We start from the raw sequence: 25014 nt of genomic DNA, 5'->3' as shown, positions 1-25014 counted from the left end.
CCCAGATTGTTGAGGGCAATATGCTGACTTGATGAACTGCTTACAGAGGGCTGTAAAGCACTAAGAAGAGGTATAAAAGTCTAAGTGCTATTGCTATTGCTAACTACCAAATTTTCCCTGAATAAAATTTTCTGGAAACCAGGTAAACTAAAAGTAGGTAGGAAATAATGTTGGTCTTCTATTCTGGTGCTCTCTGTTCAGTGCTGGCTGAAGTTGCTAGGAATTCTAGGCCAATATATCCACAGGGTACCAATCAGTGGTGGGATTCAATTTTTTTTACTACCGGTTCTGTGGGTGTGGCTTGGTGGGTGTGGCAGGGGAAGGATACTGTAAAATCTTCAGTCAGAGGTGGTATTTGCCGGTTCTCTGAACTACAAGTTAGGCAAATTCCTACATCAGCGGAAACATTGATATGCCATCTTCTAACAGATTCTTATTGAGAGAAAGAAAAAGAAAATCACTCCTCCGCCTGCTGCTTTTCATCAGGAATTAGCAGGGAGAGCTTTTCCATATGAGACAGTAAAGTTTTGCTTATGCAGCTATTGTGGTATTTGTTTAAAAATGCAGATGGGCCACATAGAATCCTTCTTTGAAATGTGAAAGCCTTCCTAAAAAGTCAGAAAATGACACGGCTCTAAAAATAGAACGCTATGTGATTCAGTAATCTCTGCTGACCATACTATACTGATTTGTTTGCAGATCAGTGGTTATTCTTTTGAGTGTTGGGTTCAACAGTACAGAGGAGAAAATCTGAATAGAATCTTTACAGTACTAATTGTTGTTAGTGGGGGAAATTGGTAAGGGGTTTCTTCTCCAAAATTGGAGGCAAGAACTGAACGGTGAATTAAAATTGGATTTATAGGTTACTCAAGAACTGAGAAAGAAGATTTATTTATTGGCAATGAAGAACTCATGAGGGTGAACGGCTTGAATGGGAGGAGATGGCAGTGAATTGGACTGGGACACTAGGAAATTATTGTTATTGATGGCACAAGCCTCCCTTCAAATGAGAGACAAGGGCAGCAGTAAAATAATTTCCCCCAGGATGGAGGAACAGAGTGTAGACTTCCAAAATCTAATTAGATCTTGAAAGTATGGTAAGTGTAATTGTAATGACTTTGTCAATCAGCCTCTGGGTAAGAAGTAGAGTAATTGGAAGAATCAGGAATTGGGATGTCTAGCTGCTAAATGGAGATTTGATAGAGATGTAGAATCATTTCCAGCAGTTCCTCTGATATTTTATTAACAACATTGATAAAAGACTTCAAAGCAGTTACAGATGTTTTGTCCTGGAAAGGATGGGGGTACATACTCAAGATCATAGGATGAAAACTGGTTGGGTTTCTTCTGCTGCTTTAGGTTAACTTGGAACTAGGAACTTATATAAGAACATACATTTCAATCTGTTCCAGAGTCAGCCCCTGATCACACCTTGCTAACTGAACTCTTCAATGTACTTGTATGAATAATACAATACATTTCAATTTTGTGTGCTCCATCTGGTAATACACTGTACATTTTATTCTGCTTATTTGAAGGTTTTGTTAGCAATGAAGAAATCATCAGATTGGCAGAAACCGATAAGTCATTCTCTTGATTCATTCCTGATTCCTAGGCCATATAACCCGAACTATATATCTTAAAATATGTAATGTTGGCATTCCTGTATCCAACCACAAACAGACTGCATATCCTGTCAACTTTGGATTGAACTTGGCCATAAAAACTCATCAGTCTCCTCTTCTTCTGCATCAATGGTCAGAGTATGACTTTGGATAATGGATCATATGAAAGAGTTGTCTGCAAAATCTAATTAATATTATCTGGTCATTAATGGCATTATATATCCGAGTATTGTCTTTGCTTATTTCTATCCACTGGTTTTCATGTCCTGAGTAGTAAAAGACATGATCCTTAATTTCAGAGTATCCAGTTCCATTTCTGTTCACTATTTGTGCCTAAAATGTTATTCTGTAGTAGAAACATTTCATCTTTAATGCTGTTTAAGTCCCATATCTTGGCCTGAAAGTAAGACTGATAATCCACTTCATTCAGGATCCCTTGAAGCTGTTATGTGACACTTTCTTATAAACTTGCCTAAAAAATAAAGGTTGGATAGTGGAAGAAAATTGCCCAGCATGATTGAGGTTAGGGAACCAACACCATTTTAAAAGATGAAGGGAACAATCTCTTCTTTCAAGGAAGAAATCACCATCACTAGAACCCAGCCTCCTGTTACTTCCCAGGAGACCTTTGCCAACCAGGAGAATCATGGATCTATTAAATAGATGGCCAAAGTCGTTCATGAGGTTACATGCCATCAAGTGGTTATCAACTCTTAGTGGTCACAAAGAGAGACTTTCTCCATGATTACCTGACCCTAACCTGATCTTTCAGCTCTTCCAATGGTGCAATCATTGCCACTATAACTCAATCCATCCACCTCTTCTTTTTCCTTCTACCTTTCCACAGCATTACTGTAGAACCTTCTCCAGAGAGCTGGATCATCACATAATGTGTCCGAAGTAGAATAATTTGAACTTGGTCATTTGTGCTCTGAATGAGAATTATGAGTAGGTTTGTTTGATGATGTAGTTTACTACATTACAAAAATATTTTATAATTTTTATCTACTATTATCTGTTGCATGGATTGGGATCTACTGTAGTTTCTTGCAAGGATTTGGTATTCACCAATCTGATGCCCCACTAGAATTAATGAAACTGCAATGCCAATAACTCCTAGCCAACATGGCCAAACCTTTAAAACTTTTCAGGGTTAACTTTTATTAACTAATTTCATTTAATTCATAAATAGCAGATCTTATCTAATAATAATCTGTGTGTAGTAAAATGGTTGGTTATATTCTCTGTGTATATATATTTAATCTTTTCAGGCAGTTAGCTACAGTAATAAGATTTCACAGTTCTGATTTAATGATAAAAAGTCCAAAAAAGCAAATCATCCCACAAGTGCAGTTCTGGGATTATAATTAAATCCTTGCTTCATTCCAAATATTTGGTTTTGATGTTGTTATAAGTATTAATCTGAAATATTGACCACAAATATCATACCTTCCAATATTAAGAATATTTAACTAAAAACCCCATCTGGTCCGAGAGATTTGTTTGTTTTCAGATAGATTGCCTGTTTCACCCAATAAATCCTGACGGGTTTCCCATAGCAACTTGCTTTCGCTGTTCATTGATGGACATGCAACCTTTCATTACCACCTTAATCTTGTGCTTGTTCCAAACAAGATTAAAATTTTGTAAATTTTGCCCCATCATTTTCAGAAGTAACTATATAACTCTTGTTTTTTTCAAAATGGATAGGGAACAATTGTTTTTAATCCTAATTTTGGGTACTTGGCACCTGAAACAATCTCAATGAGCATTTTACCCAGGGGTGGGATTCAAATTTTTAACAACTGGTTCTGTGGACGTGGCTTAGTTGGTGGGTGTGTCTTGGTGATCATGTGACTGTGTGGGCATGGCCGACTCGGCATCACTCACATCAAGGGGCACTTGTTCTTGCCTGGCTTCTCATGACAGTGGGGATGCTGCAACAGTTGTAAGTGTGAAAAACAGTCATGTCACTTTTTTCAGTGCCATTGTAACTTTGAATGGTCACTAAATGAACTGCTGTAAATCAAGGACTACCTGTACAAAAATACAAAAAGCTTCTTTACTTGCAAAAATCTGCCCTAAATACCAATCATTAGATTAAAAATACCTGCAAGCTGGAGTTACAAATCAGGCAGGGTGCCAGAGCACCTTGAGGAATTAAAATAGTTAAAATGCAACGATAACTATCAGCAGCCAACTCTTGCTCATAAAGTGAAACCCTTTAGCAGGAAGGTCATTTAAGCTCTCCAGAAAGAGCACACCCAAGAGAAGCAATCCTTAGATCCATTTGCACCACTTAAAGATACCAGCTGGTCTCACTCATCTCACAAGATATCCTAAGGAAATCATCCAGATTTAAGGAAAGGTCACATGCCCCCCAGAAAGGTAGTAAAAAAAATCAGTGCCAAACTTGCATCCTGCCTTTTTGAAGTACATCCCCAAAAGGACAGTGCCAGATACCACTAAAGCAATGAAGGAAGACCCCTCCCCAGATAGAAAAAGAAACAATGAAACCATGAGGCTGTTGCTCATTAAACCAATTACCAGAACAAATAGACACAAGAACTAGCTAGATTTCTCAACCCAGTTTCTTTTCAGGAACAGAAATTAATCTTTTTTCCTTCTGAAAATTATCCCATCAGTAAACACAGAATTAAACTTCACCAAGCACAGAATTAATATGATCCATCCCCATCCAGTTCTTCTCATTTTTCCCCCCTATTTTTGTTCTGTTTTCTTCTCAGGTTACTTTTATGATCGAGACACACACACACACACACACACAGACGGGGTTACAGCTTCTTCATGCTACTCAATTTTAATCCTTACTACTAAGAGTAAAAATAAGCTATTTTGTAATGTCCTGTCCGTTCCCCTGTCCCCCCCGGCTGCTTCCTCTTCTGTGCTGTATGGGAGAGACATTGTAGGCCAAAAGCTCATTGTAGGTTCTCTCACACAGCTATTTTTCACTGCATAACCTCCACCTCTGCTTGGCCATAAATAACCACATGATCTTTATTTTTAAACCTGCATTACTGCAATTGTGGAGGGGTGCATGAAGTTAGTAGCTATTAGGCAACCCAAAACAGCTACTCAAGAAGACAACAGTGTAACTGCACCTAATTCACTTTACTGGGGAGAGGATGCACTCCTCCTCCTTCCTCTTCTTTAAAGTGTTATTTGATGTAATTCGTCATCTGCTTGATTTATGCAGCACATGTCACAAATAGAGTGTTGTAGGTTTCTAAAAGCATATTCCCTGACACGTGCCTATCCAGCAGCCACTCTGTTCTGGAAAACTATCACCAGCACTGGATTCTTACGTGACAGGGGCTGCAGGGTTTTCCTTCTCCTTGTTACGTTAACTGTCTCTTCATTTTTTTTAAAGGACTTGCAGGGAAGCATGTAAACAATTGTGGTCAGCCCTGCAGCAATTGCAGAACTGAGATCTGAGCTTTCCATACCCAATCAGGATTTAGTTTCATGGCAGGAGAAACAAAAATCTTCAGCAGTGCTAAGAAAAGTACAATGTTCAGATTTAATAAATTCATAAATGAGATGAAATGGAATCCCGGAAGATTTTTTTTTAAATCCAACTTGTAAGTAAAGTTTGAAAGTTGCTGCCATGGGATGTGGTGCTGGTTAGAGCAAGTCATAGAATCCAGTGGCTAATATTTATTTGCTTGCTAGCTTATGTATTCATTTATTTTTCAAATTTAATTATCCTTCATGGCAGCATGTGCCTCTGGAGGGCATTTGATGAGAAGCTGTGAGCTTCCTTCCTTGTGCAGCTGGATAGCCATTGTGAGAACACCAAATGGACCAAGAGTCTGATACAGCAGGACACTGATAATAGAATAGAATAACAGAGTTGGAAGGGACCTTGGAGGTCTTCTAGTCCAACCTCCTGCCTAAGCAGGAAACCCTACACCACTTCAGACAGGTGGTTATCCAACATCTTTTTAAAAATTTCCAGTGTTGGAGCATTCACAGCTTCTGGAGGCAAGTTGTTCCACTGATTAATTGTTCTGTCAAGAAATTTCTCCTTAGTTCTAAGTTGCTTCTCTCCTTGATTAGTTTCCACCCATTGCTTCTTGTCCTGCCCTCAGGTGCTTTGGAGAATAGCTCTTATAAAAGTTCTGTTTCCTTGAGAACTTGTCAAGCAAGCAAACGAACTTGGTTTTACCAAAATAAAACCTGTCTTCTGATGTACTATTGTATATGAACAGGAGGGTATCTAAGGAGTCAAAAAATCAAGACAATGCCCACAATCATAAGATCGGAGTACTGCCCTTTTTTCTTGTGAATGGCATAATAATAAATCTCACAATTGTGGCTGCCACCTTCCAAAGTAAAGGCACAGATGTCTGAAATATCTTTTGATTGAAGTTTGTCTTATCCATAAATGAACCCCTGCAGGATAAAGTTTAACTTAGTGCCATTTCTGCACCAGCTTGATCTAGGAGTCTTTTCTGTGATCAAGTGAATATATCATTTTTGGAAGAAAATAGCACTTCAGCCAAGTTAACACTAGATGTCCCCCTTGTCAGCTAATTTGCTGTTGTCTTCAAGAAGCAGGTAGAACTTTGGTATTGGTGGATTGATTCAGCTTGTTTACTAAGCCATTCATTCTGCTGTGACATTCAGTTTTACATTTGCCTCCTTCCTACCTACCTATAAAGAGATTAAGGGAAAAAAAGCAACCAGGAACAAACATACACACATGTTCAAAGAATGCACTGCTAGTGTATTTGAGTGCAATGCATACATTTTAAGGCCATCTGTTGCAGCTATAACAGTATCATATCTCTGTTCATGTACCATATATAAAATTGTATATGTACATATATATACATGAACATGCCCATAGAGATAGAGTGTGTGTGTGTGTCTGTCTGTCTGTCTGTGTGTGTGTATGTATGTGTGTGTGTATGTATATATATATATATATATATATGTATGTATGTATGTATGTATGTATGTATGTATGTATATATATATATATGTTTTCTGAGGTTCTCGCGGGTATTTGTATGTGGATCTTTGGTTGTTTGGGTTTTCTCCCGCGTAAGATTCAAAGTATCTAGGCAACGTTTCGATGAAGTCTCATTCATCATCATCAGGCCTCTGTCTTCGGCTCTTGCTTCTTGGAGTGATGTGAGATTGCAGCTGCAGAGGCCTGATGATGATGAATGAGACTTCATCGAAACGTTGCCTAGATACTTTGAATCTTAGCTGGGAAACCCGAACAACCAAAGATCCATATATATATATATTTTCTGAGGTTCAAGCGGGTATTTGTATGTGGATCTTTGGTTGTTGGGTTTTCTCCCGCGTAAGATTCGAATCTTACACGGGAGAAAACCCGAACAACCAAAGATCCATATATATATATATATATATATATATATATATATATATATATATATATATATATATATATATATATATATATATTCTGAGGTTCTTGCAGGTATTTGTATGTGATCTTTGGTTGTTCGGGTTTTCTCCCGCGTAAGATTCGAAGTATCTAGGCAACGTTTCGATGAAGTCTCATTCATCATCTTCAGGCTTCTGTCTTCGGCTCTGGGCTTTTCAGAGTGATGTGAGATTGCAGCTGCTTCTTCCTTTTAACTGCTAGTGGGGGTGTGACTTGATTGGGTGGGGGCTTGGCTGTGTTCTGATTGGGTGTGTGTGTGTTCTCATTGGTAGGGGGTTTGGCTGTGTTCTGATTAGTTGGGGGGTTGGTCGTGTTCTGATTGGCTGGAGGCGTGTTCTGTTCAGGTGGGGGCTTGGTTGTGCTCAGGTTAGTCTTAGTTGCCTCCAAAAACACAGCATTCTGCACAAACAGCATTCTGCACAAACAGAAAAATATCCACCATCCTAAGAAACCCCAAAGACAAAATCGAATTAGAAAACCAAGGAGTATACGAAATCCCCTGCACTGCCTGCCCCACCACATACATTGGACAAACTAACAGAAGAATAAGTGAAGAACATAAGAACTCAATCAAAAAAGAAGAAACGACCTCTTCCCTGGTCCAACACCTCAAAACCACAGGACATGAGATTGACTTTAAAAATACCAGAACCATCGCCAAAACCGAACACTTCAACAGCAGAATAATCAGAGAAGCCATAGAGATAGAAAAACGCCCACACAGCATGAACAAACGAGATGACACCTCCCGCCTTCCAGCCATTTGGAAACCCGCCCTCATGAACAGACGAGTACCTAACATGAAGAATGACACCAGACCCACACGCATGAGAGCCACACAAGATGCCACCACCACACTTCCATGTAGAAAACAGACTCACACCCACTCAGAAGATGAGACACGACCACGGACCAGAAGCCGCACTGCAGCTGCATCACTACCCACTTCAAACCCCTCCGAGCCATACATGAAGCAAACCGACACCCACTATGAAGATGCAGCACGACCACGAACTCGAAGCCAAACAGCAAGATCACAGCTCACCAACTCAAATCCCCCAGCAACTAAGACTAACCTGAGCACAACCAAGCCCCCACCTGAACAGAACACGCCTCCAGCCAATCAGAACACGACCAACCCCCCAACCAATCAGAACACAGCCAAACCCCCTACCAATGAGAACACACACACACACAATCAGAACACAGCCAAGCCCCCACCCAATCAAGTCACACCCCCACTAGCAGTTAAAAGGAAGAAGCAGCTGCAATCTCACATCACTCTGAAAAGCCCAGAGCCGAAGACAGAAGCCTGAAGATGATGAATGAGACTTCATCGAAACGTTGCCTAGATACTTCGAATCTTACGCGGGAGAAAACCCAAACAACCAAAGATCCACATACAAATACCCGCGAGAACCTCAGAAAACATATATATATATATGGCATTCGGCTTTGTTCGGGTATTTTCCCACGTCATTGTAGTTGTGTTTTTAAAGTTGTAGCAACATTTTGGCAGAATCTCATCTGCCATCATCAGGCTTTTAAGCTCCGGATTGTTCTGGCTGCACCAAAAGGCCAGTTGTTCAACCTCCCATCTATAAAACAGGAACTACCCTACCTTTCAAGGTCATTGTTTTATATTAAAGTTTAGGTTCCTCTTCAGCTTATTCTTTCAGTCTATTAAATCTATTTTTAATTGCTTTCGATGCAGGTTTAGAAGAGTACAAAAACATCTGTCTCATACTACTGTTCCTTTGGATTAAGTGTTGAGTCTGTGGAGAATGTCAATGGCAAGCTTTCTACTTGGCCCTGTAACTGCTCAACCACAAAAAACTAAAGAAGTTGGACAAATGCAATTCCATAAATGTTATTGTAGGAGGCAAGGGAAAGGAAGAGATATTGTTTTCATACAAGATGACGGGGGAAACCATGAAATATAGACCTTAAAAAAATATATCCCACAAGAGAAAATAGAGAGGAATTTTCAGATCTCAGACAGATGAAAATTCAAGAGTACAGCTAATGATGAATAACAAATGTCTAGTTTCGAACAGTTAATGGAGCCTTTAAATCAGTAAGGAGAAAGAAATGGCATGGATGAGGAAGGGGAAAGTAATCCATCTGTGGGGCAACTTATTATTTTGCATAAGTTGTTCAGACCGTTCAGTGTGCACCCAACATGCACAGGTACTAAAATTCAGGCAGAGAGACAAAAATAATGTGTATCTCACCAAGGTGAGCAATTCTAATTTGTACATATTATGAAAGTCTTTTATTTTCAGGTATAAAAGTACAGGTAGTCTTCGAATTACAACCATAACTGAGTCCAAATTTTCTGTCGTTAAGTGAGATATTTGTAAAGTGAGTTTTGTCCCATTTTGTGACCTTTCTTGCCACCATCGTTAAGTGAATCATTGCAGCTGTTAAATTAGTAACATGGTTATTAAGTGAATCTGGCTTCCCCCATTGACTTGGCTTGTTGGCAAAAACTGATCACATGATTCAGGACACAGCAACCGTCATAACTATGAGTTGATGGTCAAGCATCTGACTTTTGAGCGCATGGCTGTGGGGATGCTGCAATGGTTGTAAGTGTGAAAAATGTTCATAAGTGGAAAGACTTGGTGTAATTAAATCAGGACTGAAACTTGCACAACATTACCAAACAGAGAAAATAGGAAAAATGTCTATTCCACTCAGCAATTGTTTTCCATTACATTTTTCCAGGTACCGCTTATAAGGCCAGTCATGGTTTATGAGCCTGTAGAGATTCTCAGTCATCCAGGTCATGGTTATCCCAAAGGTGCTTTTTCAGGAGGCAACTGGACTTTCTTATTTTTTTTCTTTGAAGCTGTTTCACTTCTTATCCAAGAAGCCTCTTCAGCTCTGACAGGATGAGGAATGGAAGGATTTATACACCTTGCAGACAGCTGGTCATTTGCATCCTTTTAGAGGGTCATTGAAGCACTTGGAGAGTCACTCAGGTGACCCTGAGGACTCAGATAAACCTCCAAGGGCTTCAATGTCCCTCTAAAACAATGCAAATGACCAGCTGTCTGCAAGGATTCCATTCCTCACCATCCTGTCAGAGCTGAAGAAGCTTCTTGGATGAGAAGTGAAACAGCTTCAAAGAAAAAAACAAGAAAGTCCAAATGCCTCCTGGAAAAGCACCTTTGGGACAATCATGGTTTTTTTTATGGAGATGTCTTTTTAATAGCAACATACTGGGATCATGCAAAGCACACCACATTTATGCTATTGAAAAAGTGAGAAAAAATAAATGTTAATATGGATTTTGTATTTTTTTTAAGATGAAAATTTCTTTGAATTTTTTTAAATGTGTCTTTTTCTTAAGTGTACACTTATGAAGAACAACTTCTTTGGGGAGGGGGGGAAACATATCTGAAAGTGCTTTTCAGCCAAACCAAATTCCATAAACTGCCCTATTTCTAATCTGCTCCATTAATCTGCAGTAATGGATTGCCTTGCACTATTATTCCAAGCCATTTTATAGCCACAGAATGTTAATAATGTTTCTTCAACTAGAAACAAAAATAAATAAAACGAAGGACCATGCAAGACAAGCTTTCAAATATTTTTTTTTAATATAATTGCATTTCTTAGGAAGCCTAATACTATTGGAACTCCTTTTTAAAAGATGATTGATTTGATTCGATCTGATCTGATCTGATTTACATCCTGCATTTCTTACAGGATGGTGAATACAATACTGTCCTATTTTTTTTCCCACAACAACCTACTTGTGGGATAATCTATGGAGACAGAAACTGACTGGCACAAACTTACTCAATGAGTTCCCATGGCTGTGAGTGGATTTAAACCTTGATCTTTAAATCCTGGCTCAAAATTCAACATTCAATTAATGAAGGAGAGAAGCAACCTAGAACTAAGGAGAAATTTTCTGACAGGTTGAACAATTAATCAATGGAACAACTTGCCTCCAGAAGTTATAAATGCTCCAATACTGGAGGTTTTTAAGAAGAGGTTGGATAACCATTTGTCTGATATAGGGTCTCCTGCTAGAACAGGGGGCTGGACTAGAAGACCTCCATGGTCCCTTCCAACTTATTATTCTATTATAAGTACTACACCATACTGGCTCTCCTTCAGAGTAAGTGACCCTTAATTCAATGCCACATGGTTCCAATAAACTGTAAGTTTACACATATCTGTGAATGGAATTGGAACTGAAAGACGTCATCCGTTTACCCACCCATCCTTCCATCTACCAAAACTGCAACAGAATCATTTGTCAATCCATATGGGGAGGGGGAGAGACTTAAGTAAACAGTGGCATAGAAGCCTGTTGACAAGTTCCAGATAAAGCTCTGAATAACTGAAGAATCATTGGACAAAGTTGACAAGCCACAGCCCAACATTTGGATGAGTGAGATTTCTAATCAACTAAGATCAGTGAATTTTTTGCAATTGATGTCACCAAAAATAACTTTGAAACACCTAAGTGCTTATACTCTCATTAGTTCAAGTATTATTTACAAACTATAAGAAAAAAAAATTAATGAGTCCTAAAATACACTTAAAAATGCATAATTGACAAAAAATAAAACCTTTAACCTTAAAACATTTAGAAAAAAAATGACTTGTCTATTGTTTCAATATGATTCTTTTAGTCAACAGCCTCTCTGCCCCTGTGTTCAATATAATAATTCCTGATAAATAGTCAGTTTCAAGAACTTTGGTATATAGTTCAACATTGCAATAAAATATTTAACATTTAAAGCAAGGACCCCCAACCCCCCAGGCCACAGCCCACTACTGGGCCACAGCCCATTCAGAACTGGGCCATGCAAGCAGCGGATGAGCGCTTGCACACACACAGCTCCATTTCAATATGTGGCACACACACCTTCCACTCACACAAAACTATCTCCTCCCCTCCCCCGCTGCCAGTCCACCAAGCTGGAAAAGCTGGGGACTGTGATTTAAACAGTTCCATGCAATTCCACTTACATATATATTATTACATTATTCCCCCCAAAATATTGGACAACCAAATGACCATATCATACAAGTCATTGAACCCTCAATTTTTTTAAACCACCAACACAGAAAATCTGATATGTATCCTTTGAAATGCATCCTTTTGGGAGTCCAATATACCCTAAATATGTTTTTTTTATAAATCAGCTTTAATCTCAGATGCATAGATATTTTTTAAAATGTGAATCCATTGTTAGGGGCATTACTGGAGATTCCAGTTCTTTATGTTTGGAATGTCCCAGAATTGTCCACTATAATAGTTTCCATGCGTGTATGTGAACATAAAATCTAGTTTTATTTCTGTCATGGGTTCCATCATGTAGGAAAACATCTTGGGTGTCTGCTTGTGCTCTCATTCATGGCTTCTCCTTTTATAGCCATTCACCCTCCAACCCTCCATTTGATGGACATTGCAGTCTGGACAGCAAGAGATTGGGAGAAGCTGCTCTACATATTCCCTTGCAGGTTGCTTGTGTCTCACTTGTTTCATCTTTGCTGCAAAGGTTGGGAAAGAAATTTCACCATGGATGCTGTTTCCTGCCCTTCTCCAAGAATTTTGAATAATCAAATGATTAGACTTTCAACAACAACAAAAACAAGCCTTGTTTGTCTTTGGTGTGTATATGCTTGCTCCTTCTTGAGTCTCTCTCCCTCCCTCCCTCCGTGTGTGTGTGTGTGTGTGTGTGTGTGTGTGTGTGTTCACTTTCATTTCTATAAAACCCAAAACCTTATCAGAAAACACAGTATAACAGTCAAGCCAAGAGTAGAGCTGTGTACACAAGCCTAAAATTGTGAGAACACTGCTCAGATCAATCACAATTCTGACAATGGAGGCAGGAGCTTGTATTCATTCAAGTATTCTGCTGGAGTCACAGGCCAGCGATAAGCAAGGACAGATTCTAAAAATAGTGATGAATCTTAAAACAGAAACATGGAACTTGCTAACTTATTTCCCACCGCTCTAGCCCACTCAGTTCTAGCTCAGTGGTTGCCAACGAGTGGTCCACGAGAAAATTTTGGTGATCCGCAGAGAAATGTCACCCCCAGATCACCCCCACAAAGCAATTAATCTATTGAAACAACATATCTTACTTCTTGTTCTATATTTTTGCTATTCTGTTTATCTCAGTTTTGGGGTCAGTTTTCAGAAAACAAATAAACTAATGGTTTGGTTTCTTAGGTGGCCTAGAGATTGCTGCTTCAACTAACTGTAACAAGGCATTATGTCTGGATCAAACAGTTGCTGATAATACTACCAATGTCATTTTGTGATGCTATGTGAGGTGAATGGACAGCTTGACCTGAGGAAGTCCTCAGAGAAGTGAAAAGGATTTGCCCATTTGATGTTATCCAAACCCATATTTTTCTTAACCACTCCCATGTTCGGTGTTTGCTTTGAAAAAGAGCCAATTATTTGATACTTAATCAAAACAACAAGGAACAGTCTGCAGTTATACTGTTTTTGTGTGTGTGTGTGTGTGTGTGCGCGCGCGCACACACACACACACGCACGTGTGTAGGCTGTGGATCCCTTTTCGCCTTGTTGGAACCTCTTCTGATTATAAATGCAGCTTCCTGTCATTTGACATAGGAAACAGATGAAAGATCTCAAATAGATCTCACATTTAACAGGAAACTATGCCAAAACCTTGCTCTGGGTGCATATGTGCTATAATTCTGCACATTCTAACAGCATTTAGCTCCTCTCCAGAAGCCACTAATTTCTGATTACAAACAATAAAAATAATCCAGAAAAGCTTAGTCTTTCTTTTCTTTTCTTTCTTTCTTTCTCTTTCCTTCCTTCCTTCCTTCCTTCCTTCCTTCCTTCCTTCCTTCCTTCTTCTGTCTGCCTATTTTTTATCTAGACAGAGATAGGGATTGAACTGGTACCTCATAAATATATGGCTCTTGTCCTGCTTTTATCTTATTTGTTTTTATTTATTAAACACCATTTTATTGATTTAATACTAAGGCATAGAGTAGGCATATTCAGAAAGGCTTTTCAAAGATTGAGGGAACCAAACATACTGCACACTGTCTTGTTCTGTATGTTGAATGATACTTTGGTGAGATGGGTAATACCTAAAATAATGCCTATAAATAATGCTTGGAAACTTCTCCTCCCGCTTTGAACATGCCATGACATGGAAGCTATCATTACTATTTTGGCTCCTTTCGCTGAAATCCTGCTAAATTTCTTTTCCAGGACTGAAGACCTGAGTCCAAGGAAGGAAAAGAGATGTCTAGAGGGAAATCACAACATTCCCTGCCATGACAGAAAAATTTGACCTGCCAATGGCAGATTACAACCAGCCCAAGCTTCTTTATTGCAGCAATGGAGGTCAGTTCCTGAGGATCCTTCCGGATGGCAAAGTGGATGGCACAAGGGACAGGAGTGACAACCACAGTAAGCGGCTGTTATTGTTATTGTAGCTGTTATTTCTGACCCAACTAATAAGTTCAGTGACCTTCTCTTAGTGGCTTTCAACTTTGTGGCATGGCAAAAGATTTGGAGGCATCCTGTGAAGACCAAATGATTCTGGCACAATTCATAAAAAAACATGTCATTCTGTCATTTAATGAGGGTAGAAACAGCATGCAGGGACCTGTCCCTATCCCTATCCAGTTTGAGTGGTCCTGATACATTCTGGCTGATATAACAAAGCATCACATTTATTTTTAGAGGACTACTATAAATAAGATGTCAAATGCTACACACACATCCACATCCACACACATATCCACAAACACTGAAAGTCAAGTCAGTTAAGTAGTCAGAAGTAACCCATCCAAGGCCCATTAGAGTTTTTAAGTGTGGTGTTAATTAAACCATTAACTCAAACATAAATTGTAGTTGGCTATATCTAATAGTAGTAGCACTTAGACTTATATACCGCTTCATAGTGCTTTACAGCCCTCTCTAAGCAGTTTTCAGAGCCTATTGCCCCCAACAATCTGGGTCCTCGTTTTACTGACCTCAGAAAGATGGAAGGCTGAGTCAACCTTGAGCCTGGTGGGATTTGAACTGCTAAATTGCAGGCAACCGGCAGTCATCAGCCTACAGTACTGCATTCTAATCACTGTGCCTCCACAGCTCTTATAAGCAGAGCCAGAAGACCTATATTCTATTTGTATAATTAATCAACCATACCTTCTGGAGACACAGCCTGAAGGTCAGAATGGCATGCAGCTGCATACCACCCAGTCCACAATTGTTTATTTTATTTTATTTAGTTATTTTATTTGTCCAAAGCTTACAATATAACAGAAACAAGAATAAACATAAGTTTAAATACAAGGAATAGGAACTAATAATTGGGGACAATAAGACAGGGACAGTAGGCACGATTGTGCGCTTATGCCCGACCCTTTGTTTGTTCCCCAAACAATTTCATTTGAATATGATTGGACCCTGGGAGATCAGCAGTGGGGAGTCGCTCAAGGGTGGAAAGCTAAACTTAAGAGGTTTTGGTGCCCAAATTTCAGTTCTGGCTTGGCTCTACTGTATTCCGCTTGACCTGTAGTAAACTATACCTTTTTCACCAAACTGAATCAAGGATTGTTCTTATTTAAAGGTTCTAGCTGATGCAGGGCTGACACTATGTCAGTCTCCAAATATTCTCCTCTCCTTCTGTTAGTTGAAGAAAGGATTGGATATGTTGTACCAGAATAACAAAGCTCAGTGGTGGGATTCAAATTTTTTTACTACTGGTTCTGTGGGCGTGGCTTGGTGGGCCTGGCAGGGGAACGATACTGTAAAATCTCCAGTCAGAGATAGTATTTGCTGGTTCTCAAACTACTCAAAATTTCCGCTTCCGGTTCTCCAGAACTGGCCAGAACCTGCTGAATACCACCTCTGACAAAGCTCCAGATGAAGACCCATAATGAGATTTTATGCAACATGCTTGCAAAAGCCAAATTATATTTCTGTTGTGCCTCTTTCTGGCAATATCTTCTGGAAGAGACGGGTAAAGTGCCATAATTATTATTTTTTTAACATTTCCCTACCCTGAGCATATTCAATCAATTGATCCAAATAGGGAAAAAAAATATTGTTCTGTGCTATTGCATAGCACTTACCAACAGTTTACAAAGGCTGTTTCAACATCATGAATCCCCTGTAATATCTAACTGGGCTCTTAGTTATTTTTAACAGATGTATGATTTGGAGGGGAGAAAAGCTCTCCACAGTCTTTAAACATAATGTTTGTCTGGATTAACTGTTGCACCCCTGTTCATTTGGACTAAATCCACTGACGGTTGCCTTTTGCTTTAACCACATCTATTACTAGTACAGTGGGAACCCACAAATGTATTGAAAATAGTGCCAGGAGAAATCGCAACATCTCTATCTAGGAATCCACGGGGTCCTGCATAAGCAAAGGGTTGGACTAGAAGACCTCCAAGGTCCCTTCCAACTCTCTTATTCTATTAAATTCTGTTAGATTTCAGCTACAATAGCCCACCTTTTAGGAAAGTTTACACCAGCAATTGACCTGCGATACTGGTATTCTAAAGAGGACTACAAGAAAATTGGACCTATTTCTGCTGTGGCAGCAAAAACTATAAACATGTCTTATAAGCATTTAAAGCTTGTAGCTGCTCTCCTTTACATATATTAAATCTCCCACTGACATTCCCTTCTTGATAATACCCATTTGCCTGTTTGTTTGAAGTGGCATCCTTGCACTAATTTAAAGTCTGTTGTCTTGCCAAGACAAAATGCCTTTTATGTCTGTTTGTGCAGGATGTATTCTCAGCTTGGATTCATTTTCCTGAGGGAGTAGAATCTACTGAAAAGCCTCCTCTGTGCCATAACAGCCTGGAAAGAGGAAATGAGAAGGCTAGGAAATCTGCAGGAGTCTATCTTTATTTCTTAGGACACAAACAATTTGGTCTATTGATCCGAAGCTTGCTCTTTGTGCCACACTCAATAAAAATGTCCAGTTGACCGAGAAGCTGACAAAATGCAGTTTTAACCCTACTTTTGCGTATTATTAACTAGAGCATGAAGTTTGCTGGGTTTTGCCACTGTAATCCTGTTTCAGATTTAATGATCTTCACAATGGACCATGCCAGCCAAATATTTCTGTACTAACAAGAAAGGTACAAAGCAAAATTGTAACTCATCAATCAGTCTCCCTAAGTGTATACAGGCAAAATACCCACTCAGATGCCTGAGATTTATCCCCTATCAGCAGGAAAGGACAGAAATAGAAGGGACAAGGCAGAGTGAAACCCTCTCCCCTCTTAGGATTTTTTTCCCCGTTTGTTTTGTCTTTTGTGTGTGTGTGTGTGTGTGTGTGTGTGTGTGTGCGCCTTTGAATTAATCTTGACTCCTGGTGATTGCCTGGACAACCCCTGCCATTGTCTTTGCAAGATTCTGAACCAATTTGCCATCCTCTCCTTCTTCTTAGGGCTGAGAGAGAATGAATGGCCCAAGATCATCCAGCTGACATCATGCCTAAAGTGGGACTTTTGCTGGGAGATATTATTATTCTGGTTGATTTCAGAGTCAGCCAGATGTTTAGGCTGGGTTTGGGCAGTGGTGGTATTCAAAAAATTTTTATTTCCAGTTCTGTGGGAGTAGCTTGGTGGGTATGGTGTGGCTTGGCGGGCATGGCAGGGGAAGGATATACCGCAAAATCTCCATTTCCACCCCCCTCCAGAGGAAGGATACTGTACAATCCCCATTCCCTCCACACTCTGGGGGAAGGTTACTGCAAAATCCTATTCCCTCCCCCACCCCATTAACCTGTTTTCCAGTTCCATTCTCCTGTGCAGGGCAAACAAAGAAGACCAACCGATCCGCTGGGACTCGGGAGGCAGAAAATAGATGGGGGCGGGGCCAGTCAGAGGTGGTATTTGCCGGTTCGCTGAACTACTCAAAATTTCTGCTACTGGTTCTCCAGAACCTGTCAGAACGTCTGGGTTTGGGATTTTGGTCCACTTATCAAGTGCTTTCAAAGGGCATAGGACAGGCAGATATTGTTTTTTAATAATATTAAAGGTGTTGCTACAGGATATTATCATTACGGTTCATTGCACAATCAGCCAGATGTTCAGACTGGATTTGATATGTCTACCTATCAAGTGGCTGATGTGGATATTTGATGGTATTATCATTTTTGGTTCATCGCACAGTCAGCCAGATGTTCAGACTGGATTTGGCTGGATTCCACCTACTGAGTCCTGAAATAGGCAGATGTGGCTTTATTAAAAGTATCATCAAAGGATGTAATTATTATTGTTATTATTGGTATGCAGATTGTCCCAAATTTAGTGCTACCTAACACAATAGCTGCATTTAGCTGACTTTATTTGATCTTAAAATTAAGCAGGATCAAACATGGTCAGTGTGACTGAGTGGGGGATTCTTGGGTAATCCCAAGATTGTAGCCCAAACTATTAAGTTAAAAGAGGAATCCTAAAATGGTATTGTAGTACAGGAAGCTACATGATTGAAGCTAGATCATCAACAACTGAGCTTCACTCAAGGGAGATGAGCTTTACTTATTAAAAAAAAAAGAGTTCAATTATTCCATGTTTCTATTATTCAACAGATTTTTATGTGGTAAGAAAAAAAATATGCAATCAGTACAAAAGCAAGGGTGGGTAACAAGTGAAAGTTGCCAACATAAATCTGAATCAGATAGGGGTATGTGGTGACTGTACAACTAACATCTCATCTGGAAAGTCCTTACATCTGCTAGTATCTATCCAGTGGTAGTGCAGGGTAGAAAACTGGCTTTTGGCCTCTGATAGGAAGCAAATTTTCCCATGCTATCAGTTAATCTGCCTTTCCATTCTTTGTGCTTTTGCAGGTTTACAAATTGACTGTCTTCTTTATGACTCTACAGTATATGTGCATGATTTATCTACTTCTAGTTCTCCACTTCTTTTTCTATATTTCTAATATATTAATCACATATATACTATGCAAATCTTGAAATATTTGATGCTGGGATGAAATTCCTTGCATTGTGCTTTGCTGAGCACTAACTAGAATACAGCTGGATTCCTTGGTGCAAGATGTGCTGAAGATGGAGTCGAACGCACATGCCAATTCTAAGAAAAGCACTTATTTTAAAAAAGAAAAGCCACAAGAATACTTGGTTTTCCTTCCGTGCCCCAGCTCTGCTCTCTCTCTCTCTCTCTCTCTCTCTCTCTCTCCCTCCCTCTCTTTTTTTTTTCTGAAGTTGGTTGAGGTTTATTACATATTCATGCTTGAACCCTCAACACTGGTCTGAAAGAAGATGATCTCATCCTGAATAAACACAGCAAAGGACAGGCAGGAAGTCGCTAATGTAGAGTAAACTGGCATATAGCCTTTCTGAAATCTTGTTCAAGTGATAGAGGTAGGAAAGCAAACAAGGTAGAGATTCTGTAAAAGCACAAGTGTGCTTCCAGTTTTCAAGAACAAGCACAAGACAAAATGCCACATGCTGTGAAATCACTTATCAGAAATCCATGCCCAAGGAGGCAGCCTGATTTCAAGTGCTACATAGGCTAAATGGGACTCACTTTTCGGAAATTTTGGCTAAGGATCCTCATTTCTTAACTCAGAAATCTCCTGCAGGGGTCTGGACTTGCTGACATCCTGTGCTCACTCTGGGATCTAAAAATGTACATAACAAATTCTTCATGTCTCATACAGCTGGTTTCTTAAAAATCAGCCATTTCCATCCCTGCTGTAGACCTTTTCTCAATCACGAAAATGCCATGCATGGAAAGTGTAATGCAGCTAAAATGTAACACGTGCTTTTGCCAGCACTTTGAATTTCAACATTAGGTTCCAACAGCAGCCTAGTCAAAACACTTGTGATGAAGTGCTTAGATATTAAGCGTAAATCAAAATGTCTCTCTTCTAGATCGCAGTTCTTCAACCTGGTTTCCTCCGATAACATGGAGTTTGAACTCCCAGAACTTCCGGGGCAGTATGATCATGGATTGGGTCAGCCTATTCCCATTGCCCTTATTCTTCTAGGTATCAATGACTCAATATCTTGACTGTCTGATAATCAGATTTCCAAAGCAATCCACTGGCTTTGTAGCTTTCTTCAAGCAAAACCAAGTAATATGAGGAACACCTAGCATCCAGGCTTGGATGAAATAGTTTCCCATGTGACATGGGAAATCTTCCACAAGAAAAAGAAGTTGCATTGCCATGATGAGAAATGCCAAAAATGCACAGAAAGCCACTTCAAGTCTCCAACCTGAATCAAGAGATCTACCTTGAAGCCATTATGCCATTGCAGAATGCATGTGTGAATCATCACTCCCGTGAATGGATGCACCAGATAAGAAAAGAAACTAATTTCATGGCAACAGAAGGGAAGATGTCTAGATTGACAACTGCACATCCATCAGTAGACAGGGGTTATGAGAATGAGAGAAAAACCACTTGTATAAATACTTGGCAGGTTTAATAGAGGAAGCCTTTCATCATCCCCATGCTCATCAAGGATAGAAGCCTCGGCTATACATACTTTTAAACACTATGAAATAGAGAGAGGCAATGAATTATAGTTGGTAGGAGCCTTTTGGAGCACTGAGTCCAGTCCGCTGGCCTAGGGGAAATGGGAGTCAAAAGTCAGGCTGCCAGCCACAATCATACGTGTGTGTGTGTGTGTGTGTGTGTGTGTTTGTGTCTGTGTTTGTGTGTGTATGTGTGTGTGTGTGTGTAGATGTGGATGTGGATGCTAGCTTGACTTTTTCCTTTACCCCCAATCCCATAGACACACTGGTCAGGACAGGTATCCAAATTAAAGCCTCCTTAAAAGGTCAGAGCTTCTGTTTGAATGTAAGACCATTCTTTCAAGTCTTCCCTCTGGAACCATAGAGATTTTTTTTTCCAGTATGGTATTTTTTTTCAGAGGTATAAAGCGGTTTTTTATGGCCCACCAGTCTGTGTTTTTTTGTTGTTTTTTTTAATACGTACGTCACACATACCTGCATTTCAAACTAAGCAACTTCGGGCTTTTTCAGAGTTGCCTAAAATAGGCCCAACTTCAGCATGAAAGGTACAACTTGATGCTCTAGGATTGCATGCTACTCTAAAAAGATCTTTCAGAAAGGAATGGACCCCCCCAGAGCTCCTTCAAATGTAGCCAAGGAATTTTCATGCTCCAAGTGACAGAAGAAGAACATGATTAACCTGGGAAGTAATGATATCAACTGGATTTATTTTATTTTTTAAAGTCCTACAAGAGCATTACTTTTGTTTGTTCCTGCCCACTTTTTGGGTCTGTGCTTTTCTATGACTGAGAAAATCCAAACCCCTAAGTTTGAAGGGCTTGCTTTTGTTGTCATAAGACTATATGAAAAATCCTGCTGCCTGTTAATTCAGCCTTTGGTTTTCAAAAATGGCCGGATATTCTGGGTATTCACAACCAGGAACACACACATAAAGGCATTTTGTTTTCATAGCTGTTGGGTGATGACAGCCTTTGAATTTGTTGATATTTCCTAACAACCACCCAATTTAGTGTTCAGTTCTGGTTTTATACTTATGAATTTATTTCTTCTATTTCTGTTTCTAACCTGAGGCTCCCAGAAGTTCTGGCTAATATTTCCCATAACTGGGAATTCCGGAAACTGTACTGTAATTCAGCACATCTTGATAAAATTCCAATTTGGGGAAAGATTCCCTAACATATCAGGGAGGGAGGGAGGAAAGCAGGCAGGCAGGCAGGAAGGCGGGAGGGAGGGAGGGAGGGAAGGAAGGAAGGAAGGAAGGGAAGAAGGAAAGAAGGAAGGAAGAAGAGTGGGAGGGAGGGAAGGAGGGAGGGAGCAGGCAGGAAGGCAGGCAAGCAGGCAGGCAGGAAGGAAGGAAAGAAGGAAGGAAGCAAAGAAGGAAGGAAGGGCTGATTAGGGGTAAAAAACCCATTAGATATCACTAAAATTATAATTTTCTCTTTCTCCTGGAAGTAGTTTCAAGCCAACACATTCTACAAAAAAAAAGCATGTTTGCTAATGCTAGAAATGAATTTATTGTAAATGAGTTATTAAACTTGGACATCCTGTTGAAAAAATATTTACAGAGGAAACTCTTTAAACGGTAATGTGCCAGTGGAATAACCCTAGTTACAGAGTACACTTCTTGGTGCAGACTGTGTAAATAAACTTGGGTAGTGCCCTTACTTTCCACAGCCCATTAAGCTAATGCAATTATATTTGTATAGAGCTAGGAAGGGATTCAGAAAAGCCTCGGTTCTGTCTTCGGAAACCAGGCTTGGCAAGTTGGGGTCCCTGATCTGCACGAGGTTCTCAATCCTTCTTTTCGCAAGCCAATCAGGCTAAACCAGGCCCGATGAATACATTTGCATGCAATCAGAAATTCCTAGGATAACACCAAAGCATTATCAGTCTTGGCAATTAACTTAGCCCTCACTGCACAGCTTCAACAATAGCTATGTATTAACAGTGATTCATAATCTCTCCTATTTTTTCTTCTTCTTTCAAACTGTAGTTCAGTTACTGCTCAGCACAGAATATTTTGGTGCTGTGTACATAAAGGGTATCGGATCTGGACTGTACTTGGCTATGGATGTCAATGGACGCTTACATGGCTCGGTAAGTATAAAGTTCCCATGATCTTAATTATAGGGAAGCTTTGAGGATGGCAAAGTTCTTGTAGCTTGCTTGGAATCAAAAATCATTCACACATGCACAATTAAATGTCAGTTGCTTTTGCTGCTGGGTGGATGCTTTTGGGGCAATTTTTATTTCTGGAGAAAGAAAGAGAAATATTTGAAAACAACATTCCTAAACATTTTAGCTATTAGAAAGTGGCAGGGTTCCTCCAGATAAGATGAAACCATTAGAAGGAATTCAGACATATTTAAATCTAAACTAAATAAAGGATCATCCGGTAATTGGGTTTGCTGTGTTTTGCTGGTCTATGACCATAATTTAAAAAAAACCCAATGGGAAGACTTATTAACAGCCTTGCAACATAAATGGAAAGTACCTTGCTAAGCAGCAAGGATCTGGGGCAAAAGGGTTAATTTTATCATCTGCCAAAAGGCAGCAGATAGTCAGGCTTTCCCACCTTCTAAAGTGGGACCAGAAAGAGTCCAACTCTTCCACAATCCAAACGCAATCATGATAGTCCTTCGGTGCCATAAATGGGTTTTGCTCATTGTATTTGCTTCCGTTCTGACTGCTCCCAAACTCTTTTATTTTAGCAGTTTCCAACAGCAGAGTGTGTGTTCCTGGAAAAATTGGAAGAAAACAATTACAATACTTACAAGTCAAAGATGCACGCGGATAAGAACTGGTATGTTGCCTTGAAGAAGAATGGAAACAGCAAATTGGGACCGAAGACTAATTATGGCCAGAATGCAATTCTTTTCCTTCCTCTGCCAGTGTCACCTGATTAGATTGCTTCTGTCCCTCCATTAGAAAAGTTGCCCTCTAAAATTAAGCCACCAGTGAACTTTGCCTTTTGTCCCCTTTGATTCTTTCTCATCCTGGAAACAAACAAAAAGGTGGACAACAAAGTATTTGAGATGGAAAATATGCACGGCATCTCTAAAATGTCCATTCGGCCTCAACAATTTCATTCGCATACCATAGCATTACCTACAAAATGAATCTGTTAACATTCCTAAAAAAGCATTTATCTTAGTGTATAGTTCCCATAGCCATAGACAGCCTATAATACATCTTCTCATCCTGAAAATGCATATTATTCATGAAGCCCATTTCAAGGTTTTATAAGACAGCTTTTAAGAATACTTGTGTATCACACAGAAGCAAAATCCTTAAACTATATAACCATTTAAAACCAATAAACTATTGTGCCAAGGGCAAATATATATATATATATATATATATATATATATATATATATATATATATATATATATATATATATATATATGTGAGCTCCAGGTTTTGGTTTATATATATATAAACCAAAACCTGGAACGTCACATCACAGCCACCCGCTCAGGATATCACATCATGGAACTCAGGAGATTACAGCACAAAACCCAGGATGCCAAAACAATAGAACTCAGAAGGTCATCACACAGCCCATTACCCAGGTCATTACAACACAGGAGGCCGATAGACACACAGCCAATACTTCAGCCACACATGTTCTTATAAAAAAGCCAGCCAATCTGCAAACATCAACTCCATCAACCAATCAAGAATTGACAATACAGCCAACCTCCCCACCAATATTTATAGAGAGACGGCAGCTCAGATCATGCTTTGCTCGCACAAGCACGAAGCCAAAAACACCAGCCTGAAGATGACGAGTGGGACCTCATCGAAACATCGCCAAGACACTCTCAATCTTACATGGGAAAAGACCCAAACACACCAAGATCTGCATAATTGTACCCATGAAAATCTATGAATATATATATATATATATATATATATAGAGAGAGAGAGAGAGAGAGAGAGAGAGAGAGAGAGAGAGAGAATATATATATATTCTTAAGTTTTCGCGGGTATTTACATGTATGGCATTCAGCTTTGTTCAGGTATTTTCCCACGTCATTGTAGTTGTGCTTTTAAAAGTTGTAGCAATGTTTCGGCAGAATCTCATCTGCCATCATCAGGCTTCTGTATTGTGTTCGTCTGTGAGTCAGACTTTCACAGCCATTTTAGTTTTAAATTTGGGGCTAGCCTACTGCTGTGCCAGAATGGTTTTTTCTTCATCCTGATTAGTTGGGAGTCTTGGTCTGTGTTTATTCGTCTTAGAGTTGGTGTGTTCTGCTTGATTAGTGTTTCTAATATCTTCTGTCTGTTTTGTAGCTTTTTCTGTCTTGATTGGCTGGCAATATTGTGTTCCTGTATTGGAGCCTTTTAGTGTGGCTTGGCTCCGAGTAAATGGACGGCTATCATTTATTAGGAAGCTAGGTTTCATCTGGGTGCCTGGTTGGGGTGTGTTTGAGCTGG

The 25014-nt window shown here is 39.6% G+C and overlaps 1 protein-coding gene across 4 annotated transcripts in view; it reads left to right on the top strand.

The window, feature by feature from the left end:
* The window catches only part of FGF1 (fibroblast growth factor 1), a 44750-nt gene extending 20825 nt beyond the window's left edge, over positions 1–23925 (top strand). For 3 of the 4 annotated variants that reach the window (XM_087924471.1, XM_087924470.1, XM_087924472.1), the window contains exons 2-4: positions 14300–14500; positions 22565–22668; positions 23283–23925. In XM_087924471.1, coding sequence (XP_087780597.1) covers positions 14365–14500; positions 22565–22668; positions 23283–23477 — 435 coding nt within the window. In that variant the 5' untranslated portion in view covers positions 14300–14364 and the 3' untranslated portion in view covers positions 23478–23925. Of the gene's footprint in view, positions 1–14299; positions 14501–19997; positions 20081–22564; positions 22669–23282 lie in introns of those variants that run through there. The other variant, XM_087924474.1, reaches the window with a different exon arrangement.
* Positions 23926–25014: the final 1089 nt, after the last annotated feature.

Source organism: Pseudonaja textilis, chromosome 2, assembly GCF_049901715.1.
Source record: "Pseudonaja textilis isolate UNSWEBS1 chromosome 2, rPseTex1.2, whole genome shotgun sequence".
In the NCBI taxonomy this organism is placed as follows: Eukaryota; Metazoa; Chordata; class Lepidosauria; order Squamata; family Elapidae; genus Pseudonaja; species Pseudonaja textilis.
The sequence above is the reverse complement of the archived record's forward strand: the minus strand, read 5'-3'. Positions and strand labels throughout refer to the sequence as shown.